The sequence below is a fragment of the Plasmodium yoelii genome, assembly GCF_900002385.2.
Source record: "Plasmodium yoelii strain 17X genome assembly, chromosome: 11".
NCBI classification, from domain to species: domain Eukaryota; phylum Apicomplexa; class Aconoidasida; order Haemosporida; family Plasmodiidae; genus Plasmodium; species Plasmodium yoelii.
Genome location: NC_036183.2, coordinates 1811320 through 1825391, shown reverse-complemented (window position 1 = coordinate 1825391; position 14072 = coordinate 1811320). Strand labels below are relative to the sequence as shown.

Genomic DNA, 14072 nt, shown 5'->3' with positions numbered 1-14072 from the left:
AATTGTTTTTTTATCTCATTCTTAAACTCATAAAAAGTAAAATAAGACAATAAGTGGCTATTGAAACTGTAAATTTCATATCATTGTATTTCAGTTTTATTAATTAATATTTATATTTAAAGAGTACGTTTTACATAAAATATAAGATATATACGTATAATTCGCATATACATATTTTTTACATAGAAAAATAACATCGTTTAGCAAATAAGCTATCAAGGAACATGCAACAAATCAAATTATGACAAAACAAAAATAATAAATAACAAAAAATGTAATAATATTATATATTTTAAAATATACGTTTTGAAATCATTGAATAATCAAAAATGAAAACATTAAAAAGTAAATCATATAAATAATGCGTTTATTTTGTATGGTTGCATTAATATATGAACCGCATATATATATTAATTATGCAATGATATTGAGAAAAATACACATTGAAGAAAAATATAAATAATATATGTATTATATTATTTATTTATTTATAATTTTTTATTTTTCTTTTCAACTGTTTTTTCATATTCATCAAATTCATGAATTATTTGTTTGTCTGAAGGAGAGGGGTTCTTTAATTCTTCATTTAATTTTTTTTCCATTTTTTTCAATTTTTTGTATTCTTTATCAATTTTATTTATTTCCTTTTTTATTTTTTCTTTATTTAAGGGTTCTTCATTAATTTCATCAGATATACTTAATAAGGATGATTTACTTTTGGAGTTTTTATTTACTGGAGTACTTTTAGCACCTTTTGGGGGGGATGCAGGTAATACATCCTTTGTTTTTGTGGTATTTTTTTCTTTATTTAATCCTTCATTAGTTTTATTTATATTACCATTTTTATTATTCTCTAAATTTGTGCTAGAAGTTTTAATTCCTGTTTTGTTATCCTTTACTCCTTTTTCTACTTCTTTTGTAATATTTTCTAGAGTGTTTTTTGTTTCAGTCGAAACTTTTCCCGTGATATTTTTTGCAGATTTTTCAGCATTATCTATAACCTTATCACCTTTTGTCTTAATTTCGTTAGCCACTTTTTTTGCTTCATTTTCAAGTTTATTTGTACCATCCTTTACTACTTTTACAGCTTTATCTACAGCGTTTTCAGTTTTTACTTTAACTGCTTCAACTCCTTTTTTTGCTTCTTTTTCAAGTTTATTTGCTCCATCATTTACTACTTTTACAGCTTTGTCTACAGCATTTTCGGTTTTTGCTTTAACTGTTTCAACTCCTTTTTTTGCTTCTTTTTCAAGTTTATTTGCTCCATCATTTACTACTTTTACAGCTTTGTCTACAGCATTTTCGGTTTTTGCTTTAACTGTTTCAACTCCTTTTTTTGCTTCTTTTTCAAGTTTATTTGCTCCATCATTTACTACCTTTACAGCTTTATCTACAGCATTTTCGGTTTTTGCTTTAACTGTTTCAACTCCCTTTTTTGTTTCATTTTCAAGTTTATTTGCTCCATCCTTTACTACTTTTACAGCTTTGTCTACAGCATTTTCAGTTTTTACTTTAACTGCTTCAACTCCCTTCTGTGCTTCTTTTTTAAGTTTATCTCCGTTATCTTTTGCAACTTTAGTAACTTTGTCTACAGCATTTTCTGTTTTTACTTTAACTGATTCAATTCCCTTTTTTGCTTCTTTTTTAAGTTTATCTTCGTTATCTTTTGCGGCCTTAGTGACTTTGTCTACAGCATTTTCACTCTTTTCTTTAACTGCTTCAACTCCCTTTTTTGCTTCTTTTTCAAGTTTATCTGCGCCATCCTTTACTACTTTTACAACTTGATCTATGGCATTTTCAGTTTTTTCTTTAATTGTTTCAACTCCCTTGTTTGCTTTATTTTCAAGTTTATTTACATTATCTTTACTTCCTTTCACTACTTTATTAACAATTTTATTTCCGCTTTTTTTAATACTTTTAATGCCACTTTTAGCTTTATTTTTAAGTTGATTAATGCTACTTTTCCCTGCTTTCGTAGCTTTATCAGAAAAACTTTTACTTGTTTCCTTAATTGCATTAACATTCTTTTCCATTCCATTCTTTAGTTTATTAATACCTTGTGTTGCTTGGTTTTTGATATTATCCATTCCATTTATTGTGCTTACTTTAAGATTATTTGTATTTTTTTTTATTTCCTTTTTAGTTTTATCAACTATATTTTCCCCATTTCTTTTAATATTATTAATACTATTTGAGATTTCCTTTTTGGGCTTACTAATAGTCTTTTTCGTTGCATTCTTAATATTTCCCATAATTCCATTAACTTTTCCTGATAAATTACTAATACTCATATTTTTTTTAATTTTTTTTGCAGTATCAGTTTTTCCTAAACCTTTTATTTTTTTTGTACCTGCTCTTAATAAGGAACCTACAACATCTTCTATTTTAATTTCTTTAGTACGCTTTATAGCGTCATCTTCATCTTCGACAAAATTACCATTCTCATCATAACCATCATAATCTACCATCCTATTTTTTCTAGCTTCGTATTCTCTTTCAAATACAGTATTATCATAATCATCATGCCAAGGAGTATTTGAATATTTATCATCATCATCATCATCTTCATCGTCCTCTTCGACAAAATTACCATTCTCATCATAACCATCATAATCTACCATCCTATTTTTTCTAGCTTCGTATTCTCTTTCAAATACAGTATTATCATAATCATCATGCCAAGGAGTATTTGAATATTTATCATCATCATCATCTTCATCGTCCTCTTCGACAAAATTACCATTCTCATCATAACCATCATAATCTACCATCCTATTTTTTCTAGCTTCGTATTCTCTTTCAAATACAGTATTATCATAATCATCATGCCAAGGAGTATTTGAATATTTATCATCATCATCATCTTCATCGTCCTCTTCGACAAAATTACCATTCTCATCATAACCATCGGAATCTACCGTCCTATTCATATCATTTTTATCTGCGTCTTCTTTTGCAAATATATCAGTTTCGTCATTTTCATCTTCATCATTTTCATCTTCATCACTATTATCATCATCTACATCAGTATAATCCTCATCTACATCAGTATAGTCCTCGTCTACATCAGTATAATCCTCATCCTCGCTATCTTCTTCGTCGTTAGCGCTATAATCTTCAGATTCTTCATTATTTTCTATACTTTCTTCGTTACTACCTTCATCATCATTTTCATCACTCTCGTCTAATATATCATCATTTCTCATTTTATCAGATAGTTCTGCAAATGATTCGATATCCCCTAAATCAGTGTGTATTTCTTCCATGGTACTTAATTCTTCTGTATTACCATTGTTATTGTAATCGAAATTGTTAGAAGTATTGTATGATTTTCTAACACTTGGTTTAAGTATATTTATATTTGAACTATTATCAAATGAATCGTCTGATTTTAAATCATTTTCTTCAGTACCTTCTTGATTACTCATTTCCGTATCAAAACTCATGTTTTGTTCGTTCTCTGAAGCTCTTGAATCATTTTCAAATATTTTATTTTGTAAAATTGATTTTAAAAAGGATTCGCATTCTCCGGCATCTTCATTAATATCCATAAAACTCTCATTCAATATGCTGCGTCTAGGTGACTTATTAGAAAAACTATGATCATGTATTTCAGCATATCTGTTTATATTATTTTTATTTTCAATACTCATGAAAATAGAATCTATTTTATTATTTTTTTTCAACGTCTCATAACAGCCAAATATGTTAATAATTGAATTTATAAAAATGTCATCAATATCGATTTCATTATCTTTTTTCTCATTTAGATTTTGTGATAAACTTTTTAGGTTTTTTGTCATAAAAAATGAATTTTTTAACATTTTTAACATTTCATAAAATCCAATAGTTTCCATATCCTCTTTGGTTATTTCAGGACCTTCATATTTTTTGGACTGATTATATTCGATTAGGTTTTTTTTTTCACTTATTAATTTATTTTTAATAGGTATCGGTATACTTAACGTATCATTATTATCATCAAAATAGTCAATAATATCATCAATAGTTTTAATGTATTCTTCGTTAGTATTTTCCGTTTCGATATCACCATTTATTAGTTCCAAATTTGATATAATAGAATCATTAGAACCCTCGGATTTATCTATATTTGTATATTCATTTTCTAGTATAGATTCTGTAACGTTCATTTTATCTTTTGGTAAAAAAGATGTATAATCTAAACTGTTATCTATTCCTTTAAATATCTCACTTTTATTACTTTCACTTAATTTCTCTAAATTAAGATTAAATGTGTATCTAATATAACAATAAGTAGTCGTTGTATCCGGCAATATTTTTTGATAAACCTTACGTAACATATGAATATCATTTTCTACAGATTCTTCAGATGAAATAACTTTCATTTTATTTTTGTTTGCGTCATTGTTAGAATCTGTATTATCATCACTTGAATCTTCTAGACTTATATCATTCTCTTCCACATTGCCACTTTTTAGTTTGTTCACTTGTTCTACAACTATGGCTCTCTCAAGGACATTTCCTTGAATTTTTTCAAAGGTTTTTATTTTTAATTTATTTCCACTTTGAAATATGCTTTTTTCTTTCTTTAAGTGCTCATTTGATAGTAGAAAATCGTTATCAAGTAGCTCTATTTTGAAATGAATTTTTTTTTCATTATCTTTTCCACAATAAATTAAAGGAAAAACAACAGACAAAAAGCAAAAAAAAATAAACAACTCTTTAATATTACCCATAGTAGCTCATTTACTATCTAATAATTAAAAACTCGAAAATAACAAAATTAAAAATAAAATTGAAAAAAACAAAAGTTAAAGCACAAAAAAATCAAAACAACACTACGTGTATTGTTATGTTGAAAGCTTGAAAATAACATACAAATTAGTCAACGTTTCATTAAATCAAAAACGTTGAAGTATAGACATTCTATATAGTCATTAATTCAAAGAATATTTCGAAAAAAATATTAATTTATATTTATATAATATATTCGATTAAATCATATATTTTTTTTTGGTAGTAAATATCATGTCTTATTTCGTGTGCTTTTTATTTTATTTTATTTTAATTATTTAATTTAAAAAAAAAATATATATTTATATTTATATTTATATTTTATTCAAAATATTTAATTTTATACATTGTTTACAAATTAAATATAATCTAGCTATTATTTTTTCTCTTTGAAAACCATTCAAAATATAAAAAATACATATTAAACACCAAAAGATACAACATATTAGCTAGTTAGTTTTTTTTTACCTGACATGTTCAGAATCAATTAGTTTTTATTACCATTCAATATGTCTGTCTACGTAGTAAATAGCTAACATAAAATGTTTTATATTTAAAAAATAAAAAAAAATTAAAAAATAATGAACATAAAATAAAATAACTTATATATAAGAGTTACAATATAGTGTGCACACACATGTTTTAGCTACTTTTCTATTTTCATATCTAAAAAAATGCAACATCGCTTTAGAGAGTATTAATTATTAAAAAAAAAAAAATATATATAATAGCTGTGGTTATTTTCCAGAATAGTGTTATTTATTATTTTTTTATAGCCCCAATGCTTTTTCTATCAATCTATAAGAAAATTTTTCAAAGCTTTAAATTAAAGTTGTTAAAAACCTTAACAATTAGCTATATATGCATTCTTAAATTTGTTGTAAATAGTCAATATACAATTATTTAAAAACATGCAAGAGGAAGGTTGCATGCTCATGTAAACTTCAAATGCCTTTATATGAAAAAAATTAATAACTGAATAATTATCTTATATTTAATTATGCTGTTCCAAATAAATTAAAAAAGGTTAAAATGTTTAATTTCATTGTAATTCAATAAAATGTTCATACATTTATCCACTGTTAATATTATTAATGATAATGAAATACAATATAGAAAGAAATATATATTAAAAATATAAAACATTTAAAATGTGTAATAAGAAAAGAAATGTTTGATAATTTCACGCACATGTAGTAATATCATTCAAGCAACATATAAATATGTATGCATTAGCAGCATAACATTAATATGGAGCGCCTAAAACAAGCTCTGCATTTTATCGCTTTCCACCATGGAATATTCGCATAAATTATATACACAATTTAAAAGTTTTCCATTTTTGCATACTTCATAAGATTATAGGTATTTCTTAATCACTTCTTCTGCAGCTTGTTTGATTGCTGTACCTTTATCCTTTCCCGCGGAACCAAATGCTTTGTTTTTTCCTCCACCGGAGTGACCTCCTACTGATTCCATTACTTGTTTCATAAAGGTCTCTGCTTGCATTTCTTTACCTTTCAAGGAATCTCTTATTTCAAGAACACAATAAGTATTATTTTCATCATGAATGATAAAAAAATAGCTTAAATTCTTATTAGCCTTAGTATATGCTTGACCAACTTTTTCTAAGACTTTTTGATTCCCATTTATTTCAGTAAATAATTTTATATCTAATAAAATATTATCCTTATTTTCTGTAGCATATAACTTGCCTAAACCCATTGCTTTATTAAACAATTCCTTTTGTGCATTTTTTTTTTTTTCGACAATATCTTTTTCAATTATTTCTAAATCTTCTAATATTTTATTTTTTTTAATAAGCGGTAAAAATTTATCTTCTTTTAAAATTCTTTTGTAATTTTGTACATCTGTTAATTTATTTTCATTTGGGTCATCAAAAACGTGTTTATATTTAGCAACTAAATCATCAAATTTTTTGTTAATTTCTTCTGCTTTTTTATTTGTAACTGCATTGATTCGATGAATTCCCTTACCTATGCTTTCCTCTGAAGTAATGATAAATTCTTTAATATATTTTGTATTTCCAATATGGGTTCCTCCACATAATTCAATTGAACAAAGATAAGTATAATTAATATCTAAATTATTTAATACATTATCAGCATTTTTACTTATAAAAACAACATTTACTTTATCTGAATAATCTTCTTCAAAAATTGCTCGAATTCCTTTTATTTTTTTACTTTCAGTTAAATCCATAGTCTTAATTGATACATCCAATTCTTCTTTTACAATATTATTTATTTCAGTTTCAATCTTGTTTAGTACATCCATGTTTATATTTTGAATGAACGAAAAATCAAATCTCAGTTTTTCATCATCAACCAAAGAACCCTTCTGTTCGCAATTGAAAATTGAGCTTCCATTTGAATTATTATTGCATGATGAGTTTCCTTCTAATTTGTTCTTAATTGCACTAGAATCTTCTAAAGAACCCTTTTTGTTTTCATCCTTATTATCGCATTTGTTTTTTGTTTGATTCATTTGATCTTCTAAAACCTTTCTTAAGGCAAAATTTAACAAATGAGTAGCTGTGTGGTTACAAGCTATAAGTTTTCTTCTTTCAAAATCGACAACTGTTTCTATTACATCGTTTTTTTTGATGGACCCACTTAGGAGAACCCCAATATGTAATATATAATCGTTCATTTTTTGCACATTTAATACTTGAAATTTCATAGATTCATTTTGAATAAATCCAGTATCATATATTTGACCACCGTTTTCATAATAAAAATTCGTTTCCTTCAAGATTAATGCATATTTCTTTTGTTCATTCTCTGTTTTTTCACATGAAGAAGGTTCCTTTGTTTCGTTATCAGTATAAACTAGTTCATCTAAAAAATTACCATCATAAATAATCTGAACGGATGATTTCAACCTTAGGTTATTTTTATTTTCTTCTTTACTTTTGATGTCCTCAAAAGTATTGTTCCAATTATATTTATGATAATCTATTGTAGGTAAAACGTTATACTTACATTTTATTTCATGTGCCTTTTCTACTGGTAAATCGATAACTTTATTTATTTTAAAATTATTCGTATCGGAAATTAGCTGATGTTTTTTAAACAATGTATTAAATTCTTCCATATTCAATTTAACATTTTTTTCTTCACACATAATTTCGATTAAATCGATTGGAAAACCATAAGAGGTATATAAATCGAATGCGTCTTTCCCACTGAAAAGGTTATTACTATTGCTTGGATTTTGGTGACACTTTTTAATAATTTTATTAAATTGGTCAACACCCTTTTCTAACGTTTTGTTAAATATTAACTCCTCTTGCATAATAACATTTTTGATATAATTAACCTTTTCTTCATTTTGTAAATCTTTAAAGCAATTTCCTAATATTTTACAAACCGAATCAACTAATTTATAAAACCATAATACATTACTCTTTATATTAAAAACTTGTTTGCCCACTCTAACTGCTCTTCTTATTATTCTTCTTATAACATAGTTTCGGCCCTCATTACTAGGAATACATCCATCACTTATTGCAATAGTAGCACATCTGATATGATCACTTATAACTCTATATGCATAATCGATTTTATCTGGATCCTCCTCATTAATTTTTCCTTGATAGCTAGGTATGCTATTATTAAAAATTTCTTTTATTTGTTTAAAAATAGGTGTAAATAAATCAGTATCATAATTACTTTGAACATTTTGTAAAATCGATGTTATTCTTTCTAATCCCATACCTGTATCAATACAAGGGGATGGTAATTTGTTCATATTTTTATTTTCGTCTTTATTATACTGCATAAATACTATATTCCATATTTCTAAAACACTTGGATCGTCTTTATTTACAAGATCGGATGCATCTCTATTACCAATTCGATCATAATGAATTTCTGAACATGGGCCACATGGTCCTGTTTCTGCCATTTCCCAAAAATTATCTTTCATACCAAATGGTAATATACGTTTTTCATCTAAATATTTTGACCATATTTTTTTTGCTTCTAAATCTGGTGGGCAACTAGGTAAATTTTTATCACCCCCAAAATATGTTACATATAACCTATCGGGATTTATTTTATAAACATTTGTCAATAAATCCCATGCATATTCAATACTTTCTTCTTTAAAATAATCACCAAAACTCCAATTACCAAGCATTTCAAAAAATGTATGATGATATACATCTTTACCAACATCATCTAAATCATTATGTTTGCCTCCAGCTCGAATACATTTCTGGGTATCTACACATCTTTTTAATTTACCTAAATCACTATTCTTGTCTACATTTCCAAGAAATATTTTTTTAAATTGATTCATACCTGCATTTGTAAATAATAAAGTGTTATCATTATATGGTATAACGGATGCACTATCAACTACTGTATGATTTTTATTTTTAAAATAGTTAATAAAATTATTTCGCACTTGTTCTGATGTCATATACTTGTATTCGTTTTGCTTATTTCCTATATTTTGACCATTTATTTCACCATTTTCGTTATTTTTATCTGTATGTAAATATCCAGTTTCTTCATTCTCTGCATTATACCTTTTTAAACTATTGTTATCACTTTTATTCATTTTGTGTGTGTTTGTTATGAAATATTTTTTCGGATTATTTCCTTTTAATAAGTAAATAAAATTAAATATACTATTAATATGACCTCTATTCAAATTATATTTACATGTAAATTTTGTTGCAAATCCAATATTCTGCAATTTGGGGTTTATATGATTAAATAGCATATACTCATTTATTTGTTCACGAATTTTTAAATACCTATTTTTTCCCCTCTTAACATGAACTGATAAATTATATTTTTTTTTTTCATCAATAAATAAAATTTTATTCGGTACGTAACTGTTGCTACTATCGTTTTTTTTTTTACGTGGTTGATATTTATCAGTTATTTTGAACGCCTTATTTATCCGAATTCCTAATGTAACTTGTTTATTGGTGTTCAAAAATATATATAGAAACAAAATGATAAACGAACAAATAATCATATATTTCTATTACCAAAAATATGTCACACGTACATATGTACATACATATTATAACACATTTATAACTGAGAGTTTACGCATTTCACAAGTTATAATCTCATATAAAAGGAAAAAATTATAATATTATTACATAAAATATTTATTCTCAAAAATTAATCAAATATATAAATATGTTCAAAATTTTTTGCTTTATCAAAAACTTAATAAAAAAATTATTATGAAAGTATTCTATATGAATATAAAAAATATATACCAATATAATATGGTAAAAAATATCCAATTAATGGCAAGTAACAAAATTTATTTTTTGATAATATTACAAAAATGTAGCTAATAGGTGTATATATATATATATATATATATATATATATATATTTTTTTTTAATACCAGTATTAGTGGTATGTATTGTTTAATTTGCTATTTCTAATATATATCACATTATACAAAATTATAAACTTATTTTTATCCATCCAACAAATATATATATTACTAATTATTTAAATATGCATGACAGTGTGAAATTATTGTAATACAAAAAAACCGTTACGCCCCAAAAGGAATAACGTTATCGATAAAAACATACATATATAGGTACAGTATGCATAGATATATTCTTTCAAAATTTTTTTTTTTTTTTTTTACATATCTATAACATACTGGTTTCGTAATATGCATACAAAATTCAATAAACAAATGATACATATTATTTTTTATATGCTAAATATATACCCAAATGAAACAAAATATATTAAAGAATATTTTGATAAGAAAAAATACTAAATTTTTTTAAATGAATTAACATCGGAAGGCTTATTAAATTTTGAATTCCTTAAATGGATAATAAATAAATAACTGAAAAATAGCTGAAAAATAAATGAAAAATAAATAAAAATAAATATACAAATAAATGAATAATTAATTAGTAAATAATAAATGCTATAAATATATATATATAACAGAAACGATTAGATTGCCATTTTATTGGAATAAGTAGAATATAACAACTTTCTGCATAATAATTCGATCAAAGTTTTTATTTTACAATTTAACTAACCAAAATGCCAAAATCAAAGAGAAACATAGCTATATCCTTAACTAAAGTTAAAAAAAAGTTAAATAAGAAAGAGCTTAAAGACCAGAAACTTTCAGAACTTAAGAAATATGCAAGCACTCAAAATGTTTACATTTACGCCTTAGATATAAGAACCCATTCAAATAATAATCTCAAAAAGGTTATTGAATATTTTAAGCCATCGGGGGGAAAGTAAGAACAAAAATAAATGTAACAATATTAAGGGAATCTATTATGTATTCTAAACTACACTTGTTAATAATGAAACAATATATGCTCAATTTTAAAGGCTAAATCTGCTATCATAAATTTTAACAAATTATTGAAATACATATATATAGTGCTTTTTGTTATGCATTTACGTAGCATTATATAACTGACCATATATTTATAAATATACATTACAAATTTTTTTTTTTAATTAATCGTGTTTTTTTTTTGTAGATTTTTTATTGGAAAAAATAAATTAATGAAACTAGCTCTTGGAGATGATGAAAAAGATGAAATTAAACCAAACATTTCCAAAATATCAGAGGTATGTCTATATGACATATATTGTGTTGTTTTTATTTTTAACATTAAAAATATTTCTTGATTTATAAATTTATACACTATATTGGGTCGGATGGAAAATATACTTCCTCATATTACATCTATGTTTCTAATATAATCTTTGCAAAAAGGTTAAAAAAATAATATATATATGTTTCTATATTTTTTTTGTATACCATCCACTTTTACAGCTACTTGTAGGAAATCGAATTCTTTTAATAACAAAGGATGAACCATTAAAAGTTATCAAATTTTTTAACGAGTTTCAACCAGAAGAATATATTATACATGGAAATATATCTAAAGAAAATGTTATCCTAAAATGTGGAGATGTTTTAAATGTCCCTGTTTCTATGCAAAAGGATTTACAAAAATTAAAGGTGAACTTTGATATTGTTGATCAGAAAATTATAATAAAGGAAGATAAAGTATTAGCAGAAAAAGATAAACTTGTAAGCTTAGAAAGTGCCAAATTATTAAGAATGCTAAATATGAAAATCGGAAAATTTGACATTTCTGTTTTAGCTTATTGGCACTTAAACAATTTTGTTTCATTAATGCACAAGTAATTTTATTTTTAATTAGATATAGTTACGATTCCTTCTTTTTGATTTGTGAATTTTAAATACGTCAATTTATATTTTATTACTCAACCTCATCACCTAATTTTTTTCTTTTCCATGTTTCGTCGTTTTAAAATTTTTGGCTTTATGTATAGTTTTTTTTTTTAATTTTTTTTAATTAAATATTTTCTTTACTGCCTTTAAAAGGCTAAAATTATAACATTCATTTTTTTTATTATTTCTACATATTTTGTATAAAATATTATTTGACATTTAAATAAACTTTTATATATTTATTTTTCAATATATATAATTCGTATGTGTATGTATTTTTTGTACAACTTCGATTAAAAAACAATTAGTAACAAACTTTTTAATTTCACTGTAGAAATTAAATAAACAAAATAAACAAGGTGGAGAAATAAACAAGATGGAAAAATAAACAAGGTGGAAAAATAAACAAGATGGAAAAATAAACAAGGTGGAAAAATATACTTTCCAATTGCCAAATAACACATATACAATACCAATTTAAGAACATTATTTTTTATTTTTTTTAAATAATTAAATGCATTGTTTCCACAAATACAACATAAATATAAAAAATAAAATATAGTATAGGACAAAATAACCACGCCCAAATTCGTAGACAAACATACTATATGGAAGATAATAAGGGGCTGCTATATTTCCACTGGTATTCTATACATATATATATATATTTTTTCTATCTAACATGTTCATTTGCAATCCTAAAGAATTATGACATTTTCCATTTTCATTTCTTCTTTTAATAACACATTTAGTAAGGATGTCATAGGTGGGGGGCCGCATGTTAAAACTAGTGTATCGCTATTTTTAATAGGTATATTTAATTTTTCATATTTTAAAACATATTTTTTTAATAAGTCTATATTTATATATCCTATATTATCAACAGTGTCTTTCAGTGTACTATCTAAACATTTGTCTATGCTATAAACTTTTTTGAAGTTTTCAAAATTTGCATCATATTCATCGAAAACTGAAAAACAAAAAAGAGGTACATATATTTAGTGAAAACATTAATATGTGACAGTAACACATATATATATATATATCTTTACATGACTATGTAAACTACAAAAAAAAACTCACCTGGTTTAAGTAAAATTTCTTGCTCATTTCGGTTTGCATATATAAAGGTTATGTAAATAGGCTCGTCTTCTATATTTGTCTTTTTTGTTAATAACAAATGATTTATTAATCGAAAAAATGGAGTCATTCCAGTACCACCAGCAATCATAACTATATGTTTTTTAATTTTAATAGACTTTGACAAATAAGAAAATTCATTATTCCCTTTATATTCAATTAATCCAAATGGCCCTGTTATATTTATTTTACTTTTATTTCGCAATTTATCCAGTTGAGAACTCATTTTTCCACCATCTATAAAATGTTCATCTTCTTTATATATACGAATTATAAAATGAATTTGTTTTTTTTTTTTATTTATATATACAGGTGTATAACTTCTAAAAATTTCCGATAAATCTTTTTCTCTATCATCATTATTATTCCATTTCCCTTTTATTTTTCCTTGTATATTTAAGCCACTAAATTTTATATGCTTACATATCCCCAAACCAAAATCGTCATATTCACTTGGATAAGAAAAAATATATATTTTTACTGTATCTGTTAATGTTATTACATCCTTTAATTTTAATGTTTTATTTTTTCCATTTAAAAATTTTTTATTTTCATCACTTTTTAATTTTACGTCTATTTCTTCATATTCATGTTTTTTAGAATATAACAAAAATAATTCTTTCTTTTTATTCCATTTACTTTTTCCCCAAATAACTAAAATTATAGAAATAGTCACAACTATTATTGACATTAAAAAGTTCGATGAGAAAATTGCAAACATGTTACTAATCCTGTAATTCATATTTTTATATCTTTTTAATATATGCTTAATTTATATGTACTTTCGTATATTTAGACGAATTAATTTAATTTGTAAAAGACCAAAAAAAAAACAGTTGTTACAAAAACCAACATATATATATATATATAAATTCAAAATTTTTAATAATATTATTAT

General features: G+C 24.4%; 4 protein-coding genes across 4 annotated transcripts; 1 reads left to right on the top strand and 3 right to left on the bottom strand.

Annotated features, from left to right (window-relative positions):
* Nucleotides 1–488: 488 nt before the first annotated feature.
* On the bottom strand, nucleotides 489–4718 carry PY17X_1145000 (secreted ookinete protein, putative; the record flags this gene model as incomplete). Its single annotated transcript, XM_725952.3, has 1 exon — nucleotides 489–4718. One exon carries the CDS (start codon nucleotides 4716–4718, stop codon nucleotides 489–491), a length of 4230 nt encoding a protein of 1409 aa, XP_731045.3.
* Nucleotides 4719–6135: 1417 nt separating this feature from the next.
* PY17X_1144900 (alanine--tRNA ligase, putative) lies at nucleotides 6136–9792 on the bottom strand (the record flags this gene model as incomplete). Its single annotated transcript, XM_725953.1, has 1 exon — nucleotides 6136–9792. One exon carries the CDS (start codon nucleotides 9790–9792, stop codon nucleotides 6136–6138), a length of 3657 nt encoding a protein of 1218 aa, XP_731046.1.
* A 1059-nt stretch (nucleotides 9793–10851) lies between these two features.
* On the top strand, nucleotides 10852–11986 carry PY17X_1144800 (ribosomal protein L10; the record flags this gene model as incomplete). The annotated part of the gene is made up of 3 exons (XM_725954.1): nucleotides 10852–11057; nucleotides 11310–11400; nucleotides 11609–11986. The coding sequence occupies 3 exons, from the start codon at nucleotides 10852–10854 to the stop codon at nucleotides 11984–11986; spliced, it is 675 nt and encodes a 224-aa protein (XP_731047.1).
* Nucleotides 11987–12732: 746 nt separating this feature from the next.
* PY17X_1144700 (FAD/NAD-binding cytochrome reductase) lies at nucleotides 12733–13916 on the bottom strand (the record flags this gene model as incomplete). Its single annotated transcript, XM_725955.1, has 2 exons — nucleotides 12733–13004; nucleotides 13118–13916. The coding sequence occupies 2 exons, from the start codon at nucleotides 13914–13916 to the stop codon at nucleotides 12733–12735; spliced, it is 1071 nt and encodes a 356-aa protein (XP_731048.1).
* Nucleotides 13917–14072: the final 156 nt, after the last annotated feature.